The 25,996-nt window shown below is 34.7% G+C and overlaps 1 protein-coding gene across 2 annotated transcripts; it reads left to right on the top strand.

Annotated features, from left to right (window-relative positions):
- Nucleotides 1-12,243: 12,243 nt before the first annotated feature.
- LOC105040935 (uncharacterized) lies at nucleotides 12,244-24,972 on the top strand. 2 transcript variants are annotated; one of them, XM_010917693.4, is made up of 8 exons: nucleotides 12,246-12,609; nucleotides 15,209-15,349; nucleotides 16,139-16,231; nucleotides 16,329-16,455; nucleotides 17,316-17,422; nucleotides 19,518-19,598; nucleotides 24,292-24,377; nucleotides 24,493-24,972. In XM_010917693.4, the coding sequence occupies exons 1-8, from the start codon at nucleotides 12,397-12,399 to the stop codon at nucleotides 24,707-24,709; spliced, it is 1,065 nt and encodes a 354-aa protein (XP_010915995.1). In that variant the 5' UTR covers nucleotides 12,246-12,396; the 3' UTR covers nucleotides 24,710-24,972. The 2 variants fall into 2 exon arrangements, with proteins under 2 accessions (XP_010915996.1, XP_010915995.1); XM_010917694.4 differs by lacking the exon at nucleotides 15,209-15,349 and having other exon boundaries at nucleotides 12,244-12,609.
- Nucleotides 24,973-25,996: the final 1,024 nt, after the last annotated feature.

The raw sequence follows: 25,996 nt of genomic DNA, 5'->3' as shown, positions 1-25,996 counted from the left end.
TCGTGCACCCTCTCCGGCCGTCAGGATCGCCGAAAAATCCATGAACAAGAAATCTCCTATTTTCTGAATTTTTCCTTTTTTTTTTTTGCCGCCGTTCTCCTCTTCGCTGCCGGCCGAACCCCATCGCCGTCATTGCCGGATCTTCGGCCAAGCCGCCGGAGCCCGAGCCACCGAGCGGGGGGACCTCACAGTCCTCCCCTGTTTCAGCCAAGGGAGGCCGCGGGAAAAGGAAAGAAGAAGAAAGAAGAAGAAGAAGAAGAAAAGAAAAGAAAAGAAAAAGGAAAAGGAAAAAGAGAAAAAAAAAAGAAAAAGAAAAAGAGAAAGAGAAAAATAAAAAAAATAAAATAAAATAAGAAGAAGAAGGAGAAAATTTTCTTCCTCTCTCTCTTCTTTTCTCTCTCCTCTCTCTACCTTTTCTCTCTACATTTTCTCTCTCTAGATTCTCTCTCTAGATTTTTCTCTCTCTTTACGGATTTTGTCTCTCTAGGATCTTTTCTTCCTCTCTGATTGCATCATGAACCCTAGAATAAACTTGAAAATGAAAATAAGATGATTTGAGATTGCTTCGAAATTCGTGCGGTAGATCTGATCCCGTTCGATCCTATTCGAAATTTGTAACACTTGATTCATATGGAGTCACCCTGATAGGACCTCTGGTGATCTCGATCATGATTACCTCATCAGAAGGATACGAAAATTTCTCTCTCTACTTTTTCTCTCTAAAATTTTCTCTCTTCATGAATTTTTCTCTCTCTAGAAGTCTTATGGATCAGTGGAGGATCTAGATACTTAGATAAATTCTAATTTTGATTAATCCTAAGAGAGGTCCTCGATCTGTGTTATTAGGATCGATTATCGATAATTTTCTCCATATATGATTTTTATATTTGATCAGGATTATGAAGAGATGATTGTCTGCAAATGATATCGAGTGGAATATTTTGTTAAAGAATTCATAAATCAAAGAAGAATATTGATTTTTGTGGTTGGATCAGTCACCGATAAAGGTAAGAATCTCTGTACATGATCATCATTATATATGTTATTTTATCGTTGGTTTTATCTCCTTGATTTTGCAACGTTGGATTTGAGATCGATGAATTTGTTATATCTGAGACACTGTTATTTATTTATGTAATTTTGAGCATGAGTATGTTATATCAATACATATGTATCAGCGATTGATGGCATGATTATATGGGGATGACATATTTATTACATTGCAAAATTTGAATTGATTAATGAAGTCAAATATTTTAATTTCATGAAAATGAAAAGAAAGAGAAATATGGTTTGGACTGACCTTGTCATGTGGAATAACTTGCCAGGAGCTTATGCCTGGGACAGCCCCCACAGGCTTATGTGTGGAAGAATAATATGATCCGAGAAAGATCATGAAGAATCTAATCCGAGAAAGATCATGAATGATTTGATCTGAGAAAGATCATGGCCACTTTGATCCGAGAAAGATCATGAATATTTCGATCCGAGGAAGATCACATAAATCGATCCAAATAAAAGATCGTCACATGATCCTGATAGTCCAAAGCCAAAGCCAAAGCTAAAGCTAAAGCGAAAAAGAAAAGGATTAAAGATGATGTGATAATAGAAGAAAATAGAAAGATAAGACATGAAACAATCATTGAATAAAATTGTTTCACTTATTTAACCTATGATGATGCATCTCTTTTGATAAAACAGATAATCTATAAATGTTTGCAGTATTCTGGACAGTGAACATCGACTTTTATGTGTTATTGCCTATCATTATTTTCGGATTATATTATTATATTGGTGTGATATGAAAATTTTTACTGGGCTGTAAAGCTCACACCCCTTCATTTTCTTTTCTTCTCAGAGTTACAAGATGTCCATGGTTGGCATGGTATAGATTTGTGAGTGAGCGGATGCATAGATAGAGTACCATTGATACCTGATCAGAGGATTGAAGGAATGTTAATTGTAATTATGCAAGTTTTATGAATTATTATTGAAATTAAATATTATGGTTGATAAGGTTGTAATGATTTAATTTAGCCTTGCATATTCTTTAGAGCTTGCTCTAAGGAGTGTGCGGCCATCACGTATCTGATCCGAGTATTGGGTTCGGGGCGTGACAGAATGGTATCAGAGCTTAGGTTATGATTATTAGAGATTACAATATAAATGATTAGGATGTGATAGAATAATATCAAAACTTAGGTTTAAGATCACTAGAGATTATGAAGAGATATTAAAACTTTATGTAAGATCAGTAGGATGTGACAAAGTGGCATTTGAGCTTAGAGCTTAGGTTACGTTGATTCGGAGACAATGATACAAGTGATTAGGATATGACAAAACAGTACTAGAGCCCAAGTTTAAGGTCACTAAGGATTGTCATATAAGTGATATCAAAACTTTAGGATTATAATCACTAAAGTATGATTGATAATATCAGAGTTTAAGATTTTGATCATTAAAAGTATGATAGAATGATATTAGAGTTTAGGTTATGATCACTAGAAAATATGATTTAAGTGGTATTTGAGTTTAAGGATATAATTATTCAGAATTGTAATTCTAGTGATATCTGAACTTAGGTTATGATCATGAGGAACATGATAGATATAAAAGAGAAGATTCAATATTTAGATTTCGAATCAATAGATATTAAGATAAAATTTATGTATAAGTGGCATATGATATCTATAATAGAATTGACGAGTTATATCTTAGATTTCAATTAGTAAGGTTGACCTAAGTATGAAAGGAGTTGACCTTGGAATAAAGTGGGAGGTATTGATAAGTTATGTTGAGTATACTAGAGGATTTTGGAATGTAAAATTTATATGATTGAAGATCATGATAATTTTTTTAATTTCGATGATAATTGTCTGAGCATTATGAATTTGGACTTATCAAAGAAAGTTAATTAGGGTATGGTCTAAGAAGAAATTACATCATATGAGAGAGAAATATTTTTGAACACTGAACCTATAAGAGGTCATATATGAAACCCAATCTTAGATGAAAATATATATATATATATATACTTAAATTTTATTATGAGAATATGAGATACACATCTTGGTGAAATTTTTGGTTATCCAAAATATCATATTCTGAATATGATTCCTTGATCTTTCAAGTTGCATTGAATTTCAAGTCAATAGTTTAATTTTTCTAAGTGGATCAAAAGTATTTTGATATTATTATTAAATTAAAGAAGAAAATTTATTTTGTCAGAGTATGATATATAGGTTATGATGAAATCTTTAATAATTCGTATTACTATCTTTAGATTATATTTTTTTTAATTTTTCTTGTGATTATTGAAGATGGTGAAGTGTATTAATTATTCAAGTCAAAGTTCGGATTTTTAAATTAAATTAAGACATCTTGCTAGTGTTAAATTTTGAATGACTTATACAAGGGACAAGATTTTTTATGGATTTATCGATTAATATTAAGGGTTGTGATGAAGAGAACTCTATAAGAAATAATCAAGTTGATTCTACTTAAGGATGTTGGCTTGAGTTCTTTTAGTTGTCAAGTTAGAATTAATTCTTTTAAAAAGGAAGATTGATTTAGAAATTATCTAAATGATTATAAGGTAGATTTAAGATTAACTCCAATTAATTCTAGACATGTCGGATTTTTGAAGAGTGATGAAACTTATACAATGATTTCAAATATAGAAAGTGGATCAAGATTTAATTTTTATATGCTATACCCGAAGGTAGTAAAGATAAAGAAACTTAAAATTTTGCCCTAAGTCTTATATGAAATTTGAAGGTTGGATCTATCTTGGATTGATCTAATATATAAGGATATTTTATCTTTGATAGACTTATATAATTTGGTAAGTTGAGATCAGAGTGCGCAGCAAAAGCGTGATGGAAAGAAATCATTTGCAGACTCTGAATTGATTAGAAATATTAATCCTTTAAATCAAAAGTTATGATGGAATACATTAGTTACAAATAAGGAAGGATTTTATTGATAATGAAAGGATGCTATAAATTTTGATCTAATCTGATCATAGCCTGATAATTTTTGTCAGTAGGTTGCTTCATTGTAGATAATGCAAAAAAATTTTAGATATCTCAAGTTTATTAACAGCTTGATAGTTCTGTTATCAGTTCAAACTTAGAATGTCCTGACATAGATCTCATTTTTTTTAAAATTTAATATTGTTACTCGAACTGATATAGAAGATTGAGATTTTTTTTAAAATGATAGTCTACATATAAAATTTGTTGGAAGGTCAAGAGAAGAAAGAAATCGATGATTGTAAAGAGTGCCTAATGTTTGACCTTTATTTATTTTTCTATCAAGGATAGTCTGAGATAATTATGAATTTCGAGTGAAATGTATTGGACAAACAATGGTGGTATATTAATACAAGTCTAAAATATTATAGTTCTTCAAAAGGTTGAGAAATCAATAAGAAGAGATGAGTTTAAAATTTCAAATAATTTTGTTATAACAAGATCATGAGAAATAATAATATATAAGACATTATTGTAAGCTTGAGAATGACATGAAGAATGTATACTTTGGAATATATCTCAAACAACATAACTTAATTTCGAGGACGAAATTATTTGAAGGGGGGGAGAATGTAACACCCCGGCCCAAATCAGCCCAAAAAGCCCAAAGCATTACAAAAAAAAAAAAAATGAAGAAGACTCCCGCTGGGAGTCTTCTTCCACCCAAATCACCGGTGGAGAGGTTGAATCCGAGGCGGATTCGACCTCCCCTACACCCTATAAAACCCCCTCTCCTTCTCTCTAAGGTTGGTCACGACGAGCACCGGATTTTTCTTTTATTTTTCTCGAATTTTTTCGTTGAAGCCGCGGATGTCCTCATCGTGTTCATCTCAAATACTCGCCGGAGACCTCACCGGAGTCGGAGGTAAACCCGTCTTCTCCTTCCTCTCTTCTTTCCTCTCTTTTTCATGGCTTCGTGCACCCTCTCCGGCCGTCAGGATCGTCGGAAAATCCATGAACAAGAAATCCCCTGTTTTCTGAATTTTTTCTTTTTTTTTTTGCCGTCGTTCTCCTCTTCGCTGCCGGCCGAACCCCATCGCCGTCGTTGCCGGATCTCCGGCCAAGCCGCCGGAGCCCGAGCCACTGAGGGGGGGGCCTCACGGTCCTCCCCTGTTTCAGCCAAGGGAGGCCGCGGGAAAAGGAAAGAAGAAGAAAGAAGAAGAAGAAGAAGAAAAGAAAAGAAAAGAAAAAGGAAAAAAAAGAAAAGAAAAGAAGAAAAAAAAGAAAAAAAAAGAAAAGAAAAAGAAAAAGAAAAAGAGAAAGAGAAAAATAAAAAAAATAAAATAAAATAAGAAGGAGAAGGAGAGAATTTTTCTCCTTTCTCTCTTCTTTTCTCTCTCCTCTCTCTACCTTTTCTCTCTACATTTTCTCTCTCTAGATTCTCTCTCTAGACTTTTCTCTCTCTTTACGAATTTTGTCTCTCTAGGATCTTTTCTTCCTCTCTGATTGCATCATGAACCCTAGAATAAACTTGAAGATGAAAATAAGATGATTTGAGATTGCTCCGAAATTCATGCGGTAGATCTGATCCCGTTCGATCCTATTCGAAATTTGTAACACTTGATTCATATGGAGTCACCCTGATAGGACCTCTGGTGATCTTGATCATGATTGCCTCATCAGAAGGATACGAAAATTTCTCTCTCCACTTTCTCTCTCTAGAATTTTCTCTCTCTTCATGAATTTTTCTCTCTCTAGAAGTCTTATGGATCAGTGGAGGATCTAGATACTTAGATAAATTTTAATTTTGAATAATCTTAAGAGAGGTCCTCGATCTGTGTTATTAGGATCGATTATCGGTAATTTTTTCCATATATGATCTTTATATTTGATCAGGATTATGAAGAGATGATTGTCTGCAAATGATATCGAGTGGAATATTTTGTTAAAGAATTCATAAATCAAAGAAGAACATTGATTTTTGTGGTTGGATCAGTCACCGGTAAAGGTAAGAATCTCTGTACATGATCATCATTATATATGTTATTTTACCGTTGGTTTTATCTCCTTGATTTTGCAACGTTGGATTTGAGATCGATGAATTTGTTATATCTGAGACACTGTTATTTATTTATGTGATTTTGAGCATGAGTATGTTATATCAATACATATGTATCAGCGATTGATGGCATGATTATATGGGGATGACATATTTATTACATTACAAAATTTGAATTGATTAATGAAGTCAAATATTTTAATTTCATGAAAATGAAAAGAAAGAGAAATATGGTTTGGACTGGCCTTGTCATGTGGAATAACTTGCCAGGAGCTTATGCCTGGGACAGCCCCCACAGGCTTATGTGTGGAAGAATAATATGATCCGAGAAAGATCATGAAGAATCTGATCCGAGAAAGATCATGAATGATTTGATCCGAGAAAGATCATGGCCACTTTGATCAGAAAAAGATCATGAATATTTCGATCCGAGGAAGATCACAGAAATCGATCCGAATAAAAGATCGTCGTATGATCCTGGTAGTCCAAAGCCAAAGCCAAAGCTAAAGCTAAAGCGAAAAAGAAAAGGATTAAAGATGATGTGATAATAGAAGAAAATAGAAAGATAAGACATGAAACAATCGTTGAATAAAATTGTTTCACTTATTTAACCTATGATGATGCATCTCTTTTGATAAAACAGATAATCTATAAATGTTTGCAGTATTCTGGACAGTGAACATCGACTTTTATGTGTTATTGCCTATCATTATTTTCAGATTATATTATTATATTGGTGTGATATGAAAATTCTTACTGGGCTGTAAAGCTCACACCCCTTCATTTCTTTTTCTTCTCAGAGTTACAAGATGTCCATGGTTGGCTATGGTATGGATTTGTGAGTGAGCGGATGCATAGATAGAGTACCATTGATACCTGATCAGAGGATTGAAGGAATGTTAATTGTAATTATGCAAGTTTTATGAATTATTATTAAAATTAAATATTATGGTTGATAAGGTTGTAATGATTTAATTTGGCCTTGCATATTCTTTAGGGCTTGCTCTAAGGAGTGTGCGGCCATCACGTATCCGACCCGGATATTGGGTTCGGGACGTGATAATCCATAAATTCGAAGCATTATAATCTATAATTGTAGCCCTTATTAGCAAATAGAACAAAATACATTAACAAACACTTACCACCAACCAGAACAAATTGAGCATCATGATTCCTCATGATATAACCAGCTATAACTTTCCCATCGATCATCGGGGCATCAGAGTTAACTTTTAGTGTACCAATAAGAGGATGCAGCTATTTAACCATAGTGGATGAAGACAGCATCTGTATAAAGAGAGAGAGTGAAAACTACCATATTACCATAACAGTATATACCTGAAGGTGAGTTAAAAGCAGTTACAGTAGACTGATATAAAACAAAAACGTTCTAAATGAGCTGGGTAAGAGCAAGACACATCTAATTAAATGTTCATTCACAACGTGAATGTCAGAATAACCATACCACATGTGCCAAAAGTAATTTTCTAGGTTTTTCCACCAAAACATTAGATAGATAATTAATCAAATCCAACAAAAGAGTAGGAAGGAAATTAACTTAGTACATGCGACACAGTTGATGTCAACATTCATGAGCAGAATACAGTGAACAATAGCATGCTCATAGTCTTCCATCTGGTGGGGACATAAATCACAATCCTGATTTTGCACGGCAGTACCAGAGACATTAAAATAGAACAAATTATGCATGATAAATTATTTTTTAAATTATTAAAAAAAATAAAATAATGAATATTTTATTAATATTTATAAAAATTTATTTTTTTATAAATAAATATTATGAAAAATTGATCAACTTTTCTATTGACTAACTTACCCATATTCTTATAAATTTTAAGATGAATAAATTATTTTTTATATATGGTATTTACCTATGAAATAAGAAAAAAATTTATCCATCTATGGAGTGATTAAATAATTTTTTCATCAACCAGCGAAATGATCTTTTAATTTTATTCTTAAAATATCTTTCTTCTCATTTTCAATATCTCTGTCGGTAATACCTAATAATTCAGATTATTTTTTTTAAACTTTAGTCATCATTTTTTTTCTAACCATCTCTTTAATCGTTATCATCTTCATCCATGATGATTCTGTTTCTTTGAATTTTTTAAAATATATAAAATTATTTTATTAATTTTTTTTAAAAAATATTTATTATTATTATTATTATTTTTTTTATCTTCACGTTTTTTTCGTTCATTATGCGGATGGGAGGTGGGTGGGGGGTGGAGAGAGGACGGGATGAGAATGCAGATGTACCTGAGAGGGAGTGTTGGGGGGGGGGGGGATTGGCCTCTGGATGACGTGGAATGCATGCACTGGGGAAGAGAGTGCGCAAGGAGGATAAATGGATCGTGTTTTTTTTTTTTTAAATTTTAAATCTCATGGTTGATAGGAACTGATAGAAGAAGTTAAATAGAATATAGAATTACAAAATCAAATTTTAGTTTTAAAAATTGAAGTATAGGTTAATATTGTCATCTGTATTTTTTCTATAGTGATTCCTTAGGTTATCTTTTTTCTGACTAGACAAAGTACCCGACTGCTATGTTTGTAATATTTTTCTTTGACATCTTGGTTTCATCAAGATAAAAGGTGCTAGTCCTTATATTTAGTTATGGTATGCAACTAATTTTTCAAGTGAGTTAAAACTTTGTACCCTTTGGTCCATTTAATAAAAATAAAATGAGCTTCATCTTGCTGTGAAGCATGAAAGCAGGACATGGAATATGGATCTGACATGATACAGAGACATCAAAATGATAAATTTAAATATAAAAAATATTGATGAAATTGAATTATGATTAAATTTTATTTTATTTATGATAATTAAGAATTATTTTATTAAAACTTAGCTAATGTGATTTATTTAATATTTTTTTATTTTTTTAAAAATAAAATATGGTACAAGATATTTTAAGAAGTCTCAAATTGATAGAATCATCAAATTATAAATAGTAGTTTATATTGCAAACTATCCTATTTTTTTTTAAATCAATTTTTAATATATTTTAATTTTTTTTATTTATTAGTTTACTATTATTTTTATAATAAGGCTTTCTTCCTCTTATCCAATCATCAATTTTGATCACACCTTTAATTATAATCAATTTGTATGTGAAGGGATGGCCATTGATCGTGTAGATAAAAATAGGAAGAGAAAAATTGCTATAGCTATCATAGGGATATATTATAATATGATGATGAAGTTCTTAATTGTATATTATATGGTCACATTAGTCATAGTCATTAGGAGAAGCAGGAGATCAGTGCATAGGCTGATATCTGAAGAAGGTGATGAAATTAAAAAGATTCATGAACAAAGATATATAACTTGACTTACAAACATTAAACATATGACAATGAAAAATGACCAGTTTTGTATAGATTGTCTAAGGATGGATATAAGATGCTTTATGAAATTATGTGACATATTGAAGATAATTAGAAAATTGATAACTAGTAGAGATATAAGGATAGAAGAAATGGTAGCCATGTTTTTAAATACAATAGGTCGCCATTCAAAAAATAGGTCCATACAATTATTATTTCGTCTATTAGGCTCCACAATTAGTAGATATTTCTGTATTGTTCTTCGTTACTGTAGTTTAGTTATCTTTATTTTGTAAGGATATATTGATTGTTACCTCTTTTGCAATTCTATAATTGTTTAGGTATTTTAGATAGTACAGATATTAGAGTCTGAGTTACCGAATATGATAAACTTAGATATCGGACTAGAAAGAATGAAATTGCAATAAATATTTTGGATGTTTGCTCTTAAGATATGCAGTTTATATATGTTCTATCCGGTTGGGAGGGTTCTGCACAAAATAGTAGGATTCTTCGTGATGCAATTGCTAAGAGAAATGGATTAAGAATACCTTGAGGTAAATTAAGTATGAAAAAAACTATAGAGCAATTATATATTTACCTAAAATTTTTGTTTGATGACTGACTATGTTTGTTGATATTAGATCACTACTATCTATGTGATGCTGATTTTTCAAATTGTGAAGGATTTTAGCTCCTTACAGAGGTCGGAGATACCATCTTGGTGAGTGGAGAAGTAGAGTTCAACTTTCAACATCTACAGAGTTCTTCAATATGAAATATTCACAAGCTAGAAATGTCATATAAAGAGCCTTCGGTCTCCTCAAAATGAGGTGGGCAATTCTTAGAGGACCGTCATTCTATCCTATTAAAACTCATTATAAGATGATCTCCGTTTGCTGTCTTCTTCACAACTATATAAGAAGGAAAATGTCAATTGACCCACTTGAGCAAGCACTTGATGATGATGAAGTGGATAGCATGCAGGATATTTATTAAGAGAGAATAATAATAATGGAAACAAACAATGAATGGAATGCTTGGAGGGGTGCATTGGCTACACAGATGTTCACACAGTGGCAGCAAGAGAGATAGAGATGATTTTCCTTCTAATTTACATTGTAGTAGATTGTTATGTCTCTTCTAGTTGATGTATGTTAGATATTATTTTGTTATATCATTTGGCCTTGTAATATTTGGAACAACTTTGTTTTGGCATATAATAATACGAACAATTTTTTATGGTTTGTCATAATTTGTTGTGAGCTTGTTTTGCAGCAATATTTATGAATTGCTTTTATATTTAATGAAAGAATTATATGCTATTTATTCTAATTCATGTTAACTAATCATGTGTTTCAAATTGTGCCGTGGCTATCATATGCAATGTATAGAAATAAGCATTTCAATTGTAGGAACTTCTAAAAATATGAAAGAGCATCGAGGTAAAATAGAATTTGGAGACTTGTTGAAGATATAAAGTTGGTTGAATGCTCATTGGATCTAGTAGACTGTAGACATTGGAAAGCAGACAATGGCACCTTCAGAAATGGGTATCTGGGGCAATTAAAGAAGTGGATAGAGGAGAAGCTTATTGATTGTGGGTTAAAGTTTAGCCCACATATTGAATCAAGGGTAAAGCATCTAAAAAGGCAATATAATGCTATTCAGGAGATGCTAGGACCTCATGCTTTAGGATTTAGATAGAATAACAAAGATAAATATATCATATATGAGGAGAGTGTCTTTAATGATTGGATAAAAATAACATATATTCTCATTAAATCTTAACACCTTTCTTATCATCATTTTTTAAAAAAATTTCTAAGTTAAACACTCTACTGGCAATTGGTTGTTCATTTGTTCATTATTTCTTAAAGAGTCATCCATATACCAAAGGACTTAGGAATAAATCTTTTCCTTATTTGGATCAGTTGGCGGTAATATTTGGTAGAGACAGAGCAGCTGAGGCACCGGAAGATGCTGTAGAGCATATGGAGCAAGAAGGAGTAGCAAATACTGAGTTTGTCAATGAAGAGATGTCTGATGTAGATTGGAATAACAATATATATTTAAAAAATATTCAAGAAGATTGGATTGGTTTTGTATTTGATACACAGTCATCTATTGGCATGCAATCTAGTCAAGTGACAGGTCTTTCATCTTATAGATAGTACAAATTAAAGTGATCAAGGGGTACTATCGAAAATGATCCATTGTGAAAGTCTTTTTAGATGATAATTTTGAGCAATACACATGTATTCATAAGAAGCTATGGTAGTAGAGCTCTGTCAGCCCATACTTAGGTAAGAATCGCTCGAACTTATCCTTCATTTTCTGCTTTGCTTCCGTGATCATGTACTAAGATTTTTTCTGACAGTGCATCGGAGGGAAACACATTCCGACAAGCAAAAGTTATAGCTTTTTCAGTCCGTTGAGCAAAGCATTGAATCAAACAAATTTTAAAATAAAATATATTTTTATTAAAAATTGATGATTTTATTATGTTAAGATAATTTGGGATGAAGTAAAAACTTAGTTTGATATAAAAAAAATTAAGTTTTATAAATAAATCATCAAATTTATCTTGAAAAATATAAAATAATATTATAAAAAATATGAATAAATTTTAATAATTTATTTAAAAAAATAATAATGTAAAAAAATATGGATAACAGTTTTTAAAATTATTTTATATATATAAAAAAAATATAGATAAATTATTTTTTTAAATATTATTTAAAAAATATTTATTTAAAAAAATATAGTTTTTTTTTGGGGGTAAACCTTTTACCCGCGAGAGAAACAAAAATGTTCGTCACGGACAATTGGACGTTGCATTCTAGGAAAGCGTTTCTGAGGGCCGAAACAGTTCCCAATTGCATTCCGAGAATGCCCCTCTCTCTCGAATGAAACCTCACCAGTCATGCCAAATCGCGAATCCACGCCCGTCCTGCCCGCGCCGTGCAGGCGACTCGATGCTTCTTGGCTTCCTCCGCTCCCACCATGCCCACCAAGAAAACCTGGGTCGCCAGCACCGTTCGCGAGTCCTCCTCCATGGCGGAGGGGGCCGAGGGATTGAGCCTTGAGGAATGGCAGGGATGGGGCACCTCCTCCCCCGTCCCCGCCATGGTGGTGGAGGTCATCCGGGGCCTCAAGTCCTTGGAACAAGAGACCAACAGCCGCATGAGCTTCGGCGGTCTTGGCGGGAAGCTCCAGGTGATTACGCCGCCCTCCTCCCCTCGTTTCCTACTTCTTGTTCTGTTAGTTTTTCTAAGTAGGTTTAAAGAACCAATCTTTCTCTTGAGTTTTTGGGATTGGTTGAAAGATATTCGTGGGTCAAATTTTCTTCATTCAAGTAATTTTATCAGAGAGTGGGTATTGCATTAAACACCGTTCCGAGTCTTTTCTGTGTTCTTTTTCGCTAAATAAGTTGAAAAGCCTTTTTTTAAAAAAAAAAATTCTTTTCGGATTAATTGAAACTTATTGTGGGTTGTTTTCTTGATCTGGTTGGTTTATCTGAGATAATTAGTTAACGGGCATGACATGAAGAGGGAACTGGTAGCGGTTTCAATCTCCTTGGTTCCTATTATTTTCTGTGTTCTTTTCATTAAACAAGTTTAAAAATCCAATTTTCATGTTATTCCTTATAAAAAATTCTTGTGGGATTAAGTGCAACTTTTCATGCGCTATTTTCTTGCCTTGAGTGCCTATCAGACAGAATTGGTTGATGGGTTTTGCACGCATTAGAGATGACTGGTAGCAGTTTGAGTTCCTGGCATGATCCATCTCTTTTCCGACACTTTATGGCATGTCTTTTCATAATATTTTATCCTTTTTGATAAATAAGTTTCAAGAACACTTTTTTCATTTAATTTGACGTTTTGTTGATTTTGCCCTGATTAACTGAGACTTATTGTGGGGTCTTTTTCTTCATTTATGTTGTCCCATTGGAGAGATCTAGTTAACGGGTGTTGCATTGAATAGAGAGAACGGTGACAATTTGAGTACTTGGCGTTGCCCAGAAATGGTAGCAATTTGAGTTCTTGGTGTTGCATGAAATAGCGATGGTGATTAGAGTTTCTTTTGAAATTGCCTTCTTTTTGTCTTCTTTTTGTCATCTTTGTGCTTGTATGATTGGTAGACATTAGTTTGCCAGTTGGTTGATGGATATAAGTTCACATGTTGCTTGATTACTGCATGCAGCTCAGTATACTCAGTAGTTTTTGGTTTCATCAAGGATAACTTATCTCAGTTCTTACAATTAAATTAAAAAAAAAGGGAAAAACTAAGGAGCAAAATGAAAACCCTAGTGTTTTTTTTTTGTTTCTTTTAATAGAAAGTTGCTTCCAAATACCACCTTTGCTGCTCCCAAGCCCGGGTGTGAAAGGTGGAGGGTTGATGATAGGTTGATAGCCCTTTTGACATACTATGTATTTGTGGATAACATAGTATTTTAATTGATTAAATACTAAATTGCAATTATGGAGAAAAACTTTATTGGATAAAGGCTTAAAACCTAATAAAACAAAACAAAGATATTGGAATGCAAATTTAATAAGAATGGAAATGAAGACATGATATTAATTAGGATTGTTGGACAAGGGATACAGAGTGATCGATTTCACTATTTAAGATATTGTTATATCAGATAATGTAAAGATGATGAAGATATATATAATAGAATTAGAGCTCATTGGATGAAGTGCAGAGGTGTATTTGGGACATTATGGTAGGCAGATACATTGAAGACTTAAGGGAGAATTTTATGGAATGATAGTATGAGTTACAATATTTTATGGCTTTGAGTGCTGAGCAATAAAGAAAATACATGAAAAGAAATTGAGTATGGCTGAAATGAGAATGTTAAGATAGATGTGTGGTAAAACTGGGAAAGATGGATTAAAAAATAAATATATTAAAGGATCAGCAAGATTTGCATAATTTAAGGATAAAATGATGAAAAATCAATTAAGATGGTATGGACATGTACAACGAAGATCTAAGGAGACTCCTATAGGAAGAGGTACTTTAGTTTGTGTTGAAGGTTGTAAGAAGAAAGAGGAAAAATCCAAATCAATATTGATGGAGGTTGTGAAGAAGGATATAAAGAAACTTGGAATTGTACTAGACGCGGTCTTAGATAGGAATATCTGGTGAATGAGGATACAAAAAGCCAACCCTAAATAGTTGGGAAAAGGCTGGGTGTTATGATTATAATTATGAATGTTGCTTCTAGGCTTTCATTTTCTTGCAATGGTAACTGTTGCTTTTGGAGTTATGCCATCACCAGTGAGCAGTTGTTTATGTTTACAGTTATCAATGTAGATGATACATTTTTAGGTGTTAATGACAAAAACTTTTGCGAGGCTTAAGTTCCTGCTTATTAGGTATCTAGGTTGCTTCATGCTACTTACATACAAATCTTGTAGTATTGTTATAGGGGCACAAACTGCACATGTTTGTATTAATGGAAATTGGTTCCTTCAACCTCTTTAGTGGTGCAGATTTTGATCAAATATCTGTTGCAATTACATTGAATCTGTTCAGCTTATTGGTTACTTTTATTTTTAAATTGGATGATTCAATTCGTGTTCGGAACCGTATGCTCCATGTCATTTTTGAAGAAAACAATCCTTTATGACTGTAAGTGGAAATTTATCAGATACTAGATCACTTTGTAATATGTATTAGCTATGCTTAGACATCATTCTGTTATGTACTAATTACTGGCAGTCAATTTGATGGTATGAGCTTATTTAAATTAATGTCATTTAGAGCTGCAAATTGTTGCATTTTTTTATGTTGGCTTTTGTAGGGCAGTTTCAAGGTTCAGGAGGATATAAAACATAGAGCACTCTATAACTCTCTTAGTGATCCTGAAAAGAAGCTGCAATTCTTTTCTGCTAGACAAGTAGCCTGTCGTTTGATCGGAAGTAGAGGATACCTTTGCCAGAAGGTACAACCACATTTGATTTTTTCTTTCTTGATGGCAGAATTCGTATTGTTTGTTTGCTCCAGTCTCAACAACTTAGTCTTTGTCTGTCTTTTTTCACAAGTTTAATGTACTGGCTTACCCATGTTTACTTTGATGTTTAATTGCATTGCTTTACAGTTTGGGCCCTGATGGCAGGGCTGGAAAAGAACCGAGCTGTTTGTGAGCAGCTCAGGTCATGCCTCTCTGGAATTTTTTTCTGTAGCCAACTGCGTGTATCATGAATCACATTATCCTGAGTATTTGCAAGTAATGTTAAAAACTTTGTCCTATGGCGGGCATTTTTGTTAATATGTATTAATGAGGTACTCAAAGTTATCCATTCCATCTTAATGTGTAAATATAGTTTTATTGAATAATTGAAATAAAATCCTTTTTTTTTTTAAACCAATATCAGGTAGTACCTTTATTATTTTCTATAAGGGAACTTTGTTCCAGTTGGGATCCAGTTCATGATTTGCAAATTATTTCTAATTGGATCTCAACTTAATATCAGCTAGGGAATTCTAATTTAAATCAGTAACTGAGGGCAACAGTCCACGAATCATCTCAATTCATATACTTTAACCATATCTAACTTTATCTTATACACAATACACAATAGCATAAGCTTTTTCTGTCTTGTTTGTCATCTTTTGCAATTTAGCCATGTATTTGTCTTTAGGTAAGATTTTTTTTTTCTTCTGTTTATATTGTTGAGAATGGTGTTTAGTGGTTCTGAAGCTTTATTGCTTGTTAATCATGAAATTGCAGTGCTGGCTTCCCATGGAAGATTGCATGTGTTCTAAACTTGTTCCATGTCCTTTGGGGTGTGGGATAAAGTTTTGGATCTATATGCATCCAAAGGTCCGTCCCTTATTACCTGTTACCTGCATTGCTTTCTAATCTACCCTTTCATTTCCCTTGTAGGAATATCATTCTATGTATGCACTCATTCTTGCAGGACTTTTTGCGCCAAAATAACACTGGAAAGTTGTTGTGGCAAACATTTGGAATTCAAGCTGCAAATCTGTGCCTTTTTGGCATCCATGAACATGAAGAAATCATGTGGGACGCATTCAGGCATTCAGGTTTGCACATGCATTTCTTTCAATTAATTTTGAAATGTACAAATTCCTGATTGACAAGAACTAGTTGTGAAGGCGGCAGAACTCTGACATAGTTAGGTGTTTCATGGCTAGTATCAATTTAACAATTAAATAGTTGCATTTTGGTGATATTCTGCAAGTTGACTCTTCATGTTGATCTTCCTGTCCATAAACTCTTTACTAACACAATGTGTAGAAAATTAATATGTACAATCTTTTAGCAGTATATACAATGTGATTCATGAAAAGTTGAAATCAATTTTTTCTTCATTTTGTTCAACTTTATGATGCTTTGTTTAACAGATCATGCTGAACTCTTCATATTGACTTTTATGCATCTAGTTCTCAATATTACATAGAAGTTCAAATGCCTTTTGTAAGTTGGAGGACCATTATGAAAATATGCTGCTTGATATAATAGACCTAATATTCCTCATAGCATTGTTACTTTGTTACTTGAGTGGATTATATAATGCAAGCTAACAATGTATATGACTTTGTGGAAGTTTCATCCAGTAAGGCACCTATCTTTCTGAATGCATTGGACATGTCTTTCTTTCCTTTCGTTTTTTCACTCTATTTGAAATACTACATTCCTTAGTGCATTTTAGAAATTACCCATATATGTAATTATTGGTACCTAAGTGGATGAAATTTATTTTATTTCCATTCATGTTGAAATGCCCATTGTAGTAACTTTATCAACCAACAATTATATGGATAATTAGAATATGACTATGACTTCATCATTTGCAGTCATTTCCCAATCTTGTGTAGTTTATTTATGCATTTTTAAAATCTATGATTGCCTTAGTCGAATTGGAAATTTTCTTCCATTTCAGGAAAAAACATGGTGTGGTTTCTCTATCCCAATAAGAGTTTATCTCCCAAGTCAGTTGAGGATATCTTCTTTGAAGGGCCATTTACAGGCCTCAAAGATCAAAAAGAGGTATTTTCCATGTGTTGTCCTTGTTGAAGGTCCCATCATACATTCAATTTCGTGAATTTATATGTAAAAATTGTTTACAAGCACAGGCAACTCTGTTCTTCTATTTTCATGCAACTCTGTGCTGACAAATATTCTTATGCTAGAAAGGCTATGAATGGTTAATCTATATATTTATAAATAGCATGTTGTTATTGCAGTAGAATTATTGGATATGACTTAGTCATGTCTTTCTGGAAAGAATCTGGAACATGGTTTATCGAATAGGTACTAGAGGTCGTATTGGCCAACCAATTTAATATTGTATGGGTGTATTGAAAATAGGGAGAGGGAGGGGGAGAGAGAGAAAGAGAGAGGGAGAGAGAGGAAGGGAAAGGGAGAGGGAGAGGGGACGTGCTGGAATCTAGGGAGGAGGGCCACCATGGATGTTGGGGGCTGGGGGGGAGAGAGAAACCCTAACTGAGAGGGAACATGAGAGGCGGGGGGAGAGGAGGAGATAGTGAGACTTACCTAGGAGTGATGGTAGCAGTTGGTGAGGGTGAGAGGAGCGCAGAACTCTCGTGATCGAGCAAACGAGCGAAACTCAGGACTGGGAAGGATTTTCAAAGCCGAATAGGGGTGTGACTATTAGAGTTTTTATTATAAATTGGGGCCAAACCAAATGGAGGCACAGTTGGGAGGGGTTTTATTATAAACGAGGGTCGAACCGATTTAAGAGGCTGAACCATCCCAGGCTTGCTTCAATATGGTTCGGTATAGGCTGAACCACCCAGTTCGGGCCAGTTCGGCAATCTATGATTAGGAACATCATTGCCCAACGTGTTCTCATCTCTTTGCCATTGCTAACAAAATAAAGCAGAACTGTCTGATGATAAATGCGAAATGAAAAATAAAAGAAATAAGGATCCCTGCTGGAAATCTCTTATGATAATCATCCACACCTTAAGTGTATCTTGATGCCTAAAAGTTGGATAGGCTGGCCCTTATTTAAGGACTATATTATCCCAAATTTCTATGAAATACAAGATGCTCATTGAGTGATAAGGAAACTAATGTTCACTTATACGACACAACTCCAGATTTCATTTAAATCAAAGAATATTTTTACATTCTGTTCTGGATGAAATAGAGTAGCTGAACTCTAATTCGTATTATGGATGGCTGAAAAAAAGGCTTCATTGCTGTTCCTGAATTTGGAAAAGATAATATCTATTTTGTATGAGCAAAAACAAAAAGATGAATCAAAGAGTTCTGCACGATGAGCTTTGTACCGTGCACATCACTTAAACAGACCTTGGAAAGTAATGTAAGCAAGAGTGAAGAAATAGAATAAATATAAAAGAAAAAGCAAATTCCAATCCCTTTTAGAAATGGAGCAGAACAAAACATAGTAGATTAACAGATTCCCTTGCTGTGGGCCATGGAAGGGGAGTTGCTTGCATTCTAACAATCAATTATTTCCAAACTTCCACACTTTAGGGTTTTTCTCTTAGTAAAGTTATCCAAATTGTGGATTCTAGTAAAGTGGAATACAGAACTTCCATTTTTAACATCCCAAATCATCTAAACTGAGGATTTTGAAATTCTGTTCCTTTTCAAGAGAAAAAATTGAGATAGTGACAAAGTATTATTTTCTAAATAGAAGTGTCATTTGGTTTTGAAAAATATGATTCAGTTTGTTCTTTAAGAGAATTTTTTATGATACTGCACAAAGAAAATATATCATGATCAACTTGTACCTAGTCAAAAATTTTAAAATCTGATTTTGTTGTTAGCTGCTAAAATTAGGCAAGAGATGTACTCTGTAGTCAAAGTGATCTTAGTTTTGTCACAGGCCTGAAGTCAAATTTTTGATATGCTGAACTGGACAAATGTAAACTCCAGAAGAGGAAAGGTTGCACATTACTCTATATTCAATAGTGACTACTGTCCATGCATGAGTCTTGCATGTTGGTGTTCATTTTAATCGAAATTCGCATGCTATGTGCAAGCATTGGAAACATGCCTGAAGTTGTTAATTTTCTGTACATTCTTATAAGGAATACTGTTCAACTGTATTATTTTGATTCTGTGTTTCATTGGTAACCTCATTTTACAGGTTCTTAAGGAAAAGCCTTTAAACTTTGTTTTGATTGATGGTACCTGGAGCAATTCAGCTGCAATGTACAGACGTTTAAAGGTACATCCTGATGGGGATTTTTGTTTCCAAATCACCATTATTATTTTTTAAAAGGTTTTTCAGATGGGTAACAATTATGCATAGCTTATCTTGGAAAGCTTTAAAATTTGTGATGTTAGAGTTGTTTGACTGTTACTTGAGATGAAGAGAAGTGAGTCGACATTGGTATATAGCGTATCTCGGTGACACCTTATAGATAGTTTTTTTGCTATCAAGTTTCTAAAAATATCAGCTCAAAGTAAAGTTCATTTGATCATATGCCAAATCAATGGTATATAGCATATCTCAGTGCCATTTTATTTGCATGTAACATGCTCTTTTTGGGATTCTGAAAGGGGGAAGACCTTTAATCACCTTTTATTTAGGGAGTATCTCTGGGCATGTTTGATTTAGGATGATTTAGTAAAGTCCATGTCTTGCCAAGATCATGCTCATGGGGGTATTGTACTATTTTTTTCTCAATAACTAGTATATAGAAATATGTATCGTGAAATCACATGAACATAAAATGTGAGGAGGCAATCGTTGGATGGCAATGGACACAATGCTAAGTGTTGTGTTAGAGAGCAGAGCATTTGGTTACATTGAATTAGGATTGCGTTTGGTAGTTGGCAATCTAGCTAAGTGTTGTGTTAGAGAGCAGAGCATTTGGTTACATTGAATTAGGGTTGCGTTTGGTAGTTGGCAATCTAGGTAAGTGTTGTGTTAGAGAGCAGAGCATTTGGTTACATTGAATTAGGGTTGCGTTTGATAGCTTAGATAGATTGCCAGTAATTTAAAGTGGGCCCATAGATTGCCGGCAATTTAAAGTGGGCCCACTGGATTGTTGTATTTGGTATGGCAATCTAGATTGCCTAATGGGAGGCCATCCAGATAGCTTTGGGGAGGGGTGGCTATCCAGATTATCACTTCTTTGGCAATGTTGCGATAATAATTTTGGACAAAATTCTCTCTTAAAAAAATCTCTCCTCCCCGGACCCCCGTCCCCAGCACTATCTGCGGCTCCTCTGTGTGTGCCCTCCGCCTGCGGCTCCGCCTGCAGCTCCTCCATCTCCCCCTTGTGACCCGCAGCTCCTCTTGCTTGTCCCCATCACCCCCATGGCTCCTCTGCATGTGCTCGCCCCCGCACCTCCCCCCCCCCTCTGTGCAATCTGCGTCTCCTCCGCTCCCTTGCTAGCTCGTGGCTCTTTTGTCCCCGTCCCTCACAACCCCCCCAACAGCTCCTCCGTGCTCATCCCTACCACCCCCATGGCTCCTCCGCATGCGCCCGCCCCCTTCCCTCGTGTTTGTGGTTCCCCACACCCATCGGCCCGCCGCTTCTCCATGTCACCACCACACCCACACCACTCTTGCCACTTCTCACTAGGGAGAAAGAAGAGCACCAGGGCAAAATTACTGGGGGATATTTTAAAAATTTGATTTCACATGACCGGTAATCTGATTATCATATCAAACATGTTAATTAAGATTTTCAATGATTTTACTGCAACATTACTTGTGGGTACAAAACACAGTAATCAACATTACTAGCAATTTAATGGTGGCAATTTTTCTTGAAGACAATCCACATTATCTTTCAAGATTGCCTGGCGATGCATCAAACGCGACCCAAAAGTTGTATTGGATGAAAAAGGTTTTAGTCCTGGATAAGTATTGTTTTTCTGCAAGAGATCAACTGTGAAGCATGTTAATGCTTAACTATGAATCCGTAAACTCAAAACTGTTTGACAAATAGGCTTCAGATCTAGGCACAGGTTCTGTGCACCTGCACATTGTCTTTTAACTTGGAAGCGGTGCCTTATTCTGCATTTTCCTTTTCAATCTTCAACTGTCCTGGTCTGGGGTTTTCTATATGAACAGTTCAGTTAGTATTTGTTGAGTTTGAATTTTTTTATGATTGAAATCATTAGCATCGTACTTGGTGGTCACAACTTTTAGTCATGTAGGATTCTCAAGAATATCTATGTGGACCGTATCAGCTAATATAAATTCCCACATTCTTGTGGAACAATATTCCAAGATCTTGGTTGAATATCTTCTTTGACAAACAGAAATACAGAATTGTTTCATTTTAATAGCTGTAAATCAGTCTTTTAGTTCTTATGAGTTATAAAATTTGTTGGGGATACTTGCGTACATATGCTGATGTACTTTCTCTTGTAGTACTTATAATCCATTTGAGGGCCATAGCCCATTGTTATTGATGTTAGTCACTTTGCCCCCAGTTAGTGGATTCTTTTGCATGGGTGCAGCCATCCAAGGGACCATTATTGCTAGTCAAATTTTGTGTTATGCAAGGTGGGCTTGGCTTATTGGTCTCAATAGGAGATTTTGAAGACCTTTGGTGAGGATCAACTAAGCTATCAACAGTCCACTGGGTCAAACTGGTATCAGGAATGATTTGCATTTAGCATCCAAATCATTATTAGCTACTGCACCCTCACCAGATTTTCAGCTAGAATTCATTGGCCTGTATATGATTGAAGGATCTACTTGTCTATAGGAATTAATTGTCATCAAGTGAAATCTAAATATTCACTATCACTAGATATTTTGCCTGTTCCATGGTTGTTGATTGTGGCCTTTGGCATGGTTGCATAAAGATTTTTGCTACTGGAAGCAGTTCTTGGTTAAACGTATAGTAAAAAGGCATTTTATTTTTCTAAGAAATATTTCCTGTACTCCTATCTCTTGCTTTTGTGGCCTATCTGGAACCTTAGCCTTTTTGTGATACTGCCTTGTTATTAAGGTCTGTTCAGTTTGCACAACTCCATTATTCATATCTACTCGTCATCTTTAGGCATCTCAATTATGTTATATCCTCCTCCTGAGAACTTCTTGTGCCATTCCTCTATTGCATCTCCTTAAACAGCTTTCTTATCTCACCTAGATAGTCCTTCACTTCCTCATTACCTAGAACATCTGACTTGCTGTGCTTATGATCAATTTGATCGGCACTAATTGAATTTTATTCTCTTAAGTTTCAGTATTTGCTTAAAACCATGCATGCTGGGCCAGTACCCACACTTGACATAGGTTTGCAGCATGCTGCTTAGTTTTCTTTTTCAATATTTTCAATTTAAAAATGTTTTTTGTTTCTTTTTATTTGGACAGGTGTAGCAAATGCTAGTGCACCAACTGGCATGGGCACCTGAACCATTGAGTGTGATAAAGCCTTTTGCCAAAGCATTGTGATTTGCCATTGTATTATGAGGACATGATGAATTCATTCCCCAATGGTAACTTCTCTTAGGATATTTACATATAGTTGTTGCTTGTTTGTCTGCATTAATCTTGTAATTTTTGTTCCATCTGTTGCATTATCTATGCTCTCAACTAGGTACTTTTAGCATGTTTCAGCTCTTTCAATTCTCCATTAATGCTCTCCTTCTTCATGTTGATGATATGATCATAGTTGATGGCAGTGCTTCCACAATCTTCCTCTATCATCTCTTGCATCATTTTGTAGTGAAAGACCCTGGTAGTTGTTGTGCTTGGCTTGTTGAGGGAGCTTGCTGCAACAAAAACGCTCACCTTTTAATCTGATCTGTTGTGATTTCTGGATTGTTACCCATGTTTTTAATATTACTAATTGAGGATTGTCTAAAGCTTCTTTCCTGTCTTGCCTTCTGAACTAGCACAGAGTAGATCATGTTGTTAGTGCTTCTTGCTCTGTTCGATATGGCTTCATTTTTAGATATCTCTACAAGAGTGTTATTTCTTCATTTTTCTTCTCTTCTGCTTATATGCTTTAGCTTCAAGCTATTCCTGACATTGGTTGACTGGTGGTCCTATTGATTAGTGGTTCAGTATTGGCTTTGGTGTCTTTTCCTAGAAAATTATACTGTCTGGAAGTGTTAAGAAGTATAGTTCATTTTGATTCTACCATTGAGGTCTAGTAGTGCCAGAGAGATTTTTTTTGGTTCCACTGCTTTTTCTCCTACAATACATGTTGCATTTATAACTGCTATATGTTATGACAGTGTATGTGTGATTAAGATTGCTAATGGTTTTATTATTTACCAGGGGACAAAGCATATTATGATCGATTGCTACTCTGTCTAATTTTTCTGTCCTACCATTTCTCACTTCCTCATTCTAGTTCCTCAAGTGGCTCATGGAGTTCTTAGAACTTTGTTTGCAGTAGTAATGGATAATTTTTTGATGACTGATCCAGTTTGAGTGTTTCTCCCCTTTTTTCTTTTGTAGGGTAGGGTGGCCAATTTTTGTCCATCCCGGGCTATTGCTTCTGCTATTGCATTCTATTTTATGCCTACATAGTGCTTGTGGTGCCTCTAGGAATCTTTTTATGACCATCACTGATCTGGTCTAGTGACTGTATTCGATGGTAGACAAATTATTGAATTGGAAAATGGAAAGAGCCCCTTTTAGTTCGAACTATGACCACCTCATGGATAGTGTCTCCTGCTGACTTGTGGGTGATGGATGAATGGGTGGTCATTTAAGTTACCATTTGTGGATTACATAATTTTACTAAAAACTTTTGCTTATCCGCAGGCATTTGATCAAAAGCTTACTGGTGGTAAGAACTGGATCAACAAGCATGTAGCGGGGGCTATTAGTTGATTGTTGTATACGCATAAACTATATTGAGTTTTTTGTGTGCATGAGGGAACTGTTTGCATAGCCTCATTGAACTTACTGCTATAGGAACTAAGTGGTTTGTTTGCAGGACCGCTGGATATCATTGTGGGACGACGAAGATCTACCTTGCATTTCTCTATCAACCCTGGGTGCTTCTGCGATGCACAAGCTACGGTGAGAAGTGCACCATTTGTTCTTCTTGCTCTGTACAATTATTCTTCAGCGTTCACGTTCTCTTACTCATTCAATTTATCTTCCGATCAATCCTTTTTGAGACCCATAAAAACAGGCCTCAACCATCGTGGGATCACACCTGTACAGCAGCAGCTGCTTCTGGTCTTCTTTCAGAACTGCACCAACGTCCTGAGCTCAGTGTGTGTGGATTGGATAGACAGGCTGAGGCGGTGGAGAATGCCTTGGATGTCTTGCTTGATGCACTCAAAACTCGGCGACTCAGAATGGGTAGGTCCATCACGCGGAAAGAGAGGCACAACAATTGCATTTAATCAAATAGGCAATAAACGTGTTTCCTGAGGCATTTCACGCAACTGAGCTGATCTTGTCCATCATTTTGTAATTTGTACGTTTACGAATTGTACCCATCTTTTTGGGGTTGAGATTCTAACCACCGTCCTTAGGGTAAGAAATTAAAATTTTGTTAGAACTCAGGAGGTATTTGGTTGGGAGGAGTGAGGGTTTGAAATCTGGAATGTGTGACTTCTATTCTAACCATTTGATTGAAAAAAAATTTATTCTGATTTCGATTTCAGAGTAGAATGAGAATGATTTAATCTATATAGAACTCAATCTTTATTTTTTTTTATGAATTTAATTTTTCATTTCGATTCAGATTTCGATCACGAATCAAACGTTTGGGAGATTTGGCCATTTCAATTTTGATTCCAAGTCATTTCGATTTTTATTTCTATTTTAATTTTGATTGTGAACCAAATATCTTTTTAGTGTGGATGCGGATTCTCGATTGATTCGGTCAGGGCACCGCAGTTTTAATTATCAGTTGTTGTGAGGATTTTTTTGTCTTATCAAGATGCTATTAACTTTCAGCATGCTCGTAAGTTTTATAAGATATTTTATTTTTTTATTTTTATGAGATATTCTCGTAGGACGATGTGAATGTTCGTTTGTACCTAAAAAAATAATAAAAAAAAAAATCTCATGTCCCTGTTTTATGGCGAGTGTGAAAGTTTTAGCGTGCGTTTGCGTTAGCTTCGGTTGTGCTGCGGCTAGGCTCGGGGTTGGGACGGGATGCGGTAAGGACATTTCGGGCCTAAGCTGAGCATCAAGCCCCATGAGATTTTTCACGGCTTGGGCAGGTATGTGACTCTGTTGACTTGGCCCTGCTTGCCCAATTCCAACCCTTATTGGAGGAGCCTTAATGAAGAAGTGCCATGTACATTATTTCCTATTTGCAATTTCTTATATTATTTTGCCTCATCAAAATTTAAGATTGTTTCTTTTAAAAAAGTCATGAAGGTTTGGAACCCTATTTTATCAAAAATATTTTTCATTATTTATATAACTTAGCAAATACTCTCAATTATTGGAAGTGTATGTATACGAGTTTTAATAAATTCCATAAAAAGAGGCATCTAAAATTCCTATTTTGTGCTAAATAATAGCAAATGAGATAGTTGCCAATTGGTCTACTGGATAAAGTTATGGAAGTTTGTTACCAATGATTTTGGTCTCAACCTTGTCTATATATTGATGGGGTGATGATATTCTTCTGAAAAAAAAAAAAAAAAGACAGTGGGCGTTGGAGTGGATATGCT

The sequence above is a fragment of the Elaeis guineensis genome, chromosome 3 (genome assembly GCF_000442705.2).
Source record: "Elaeis guineensis isolate ETL-2024a chromosome 3, EG11, whole genome shotgun sequence".
Lineage (NCBI taxonomy): Eukaryota > Viridiplantae > Streptophyta > Magnoliopsida > Arecales > Arecaceae > Elaeis > Elaeis guineensis.
Note: the sequence above shows the minus strand (reverse complement) of the source record. Positions and strands in the feature narration are given on the sequence as shown.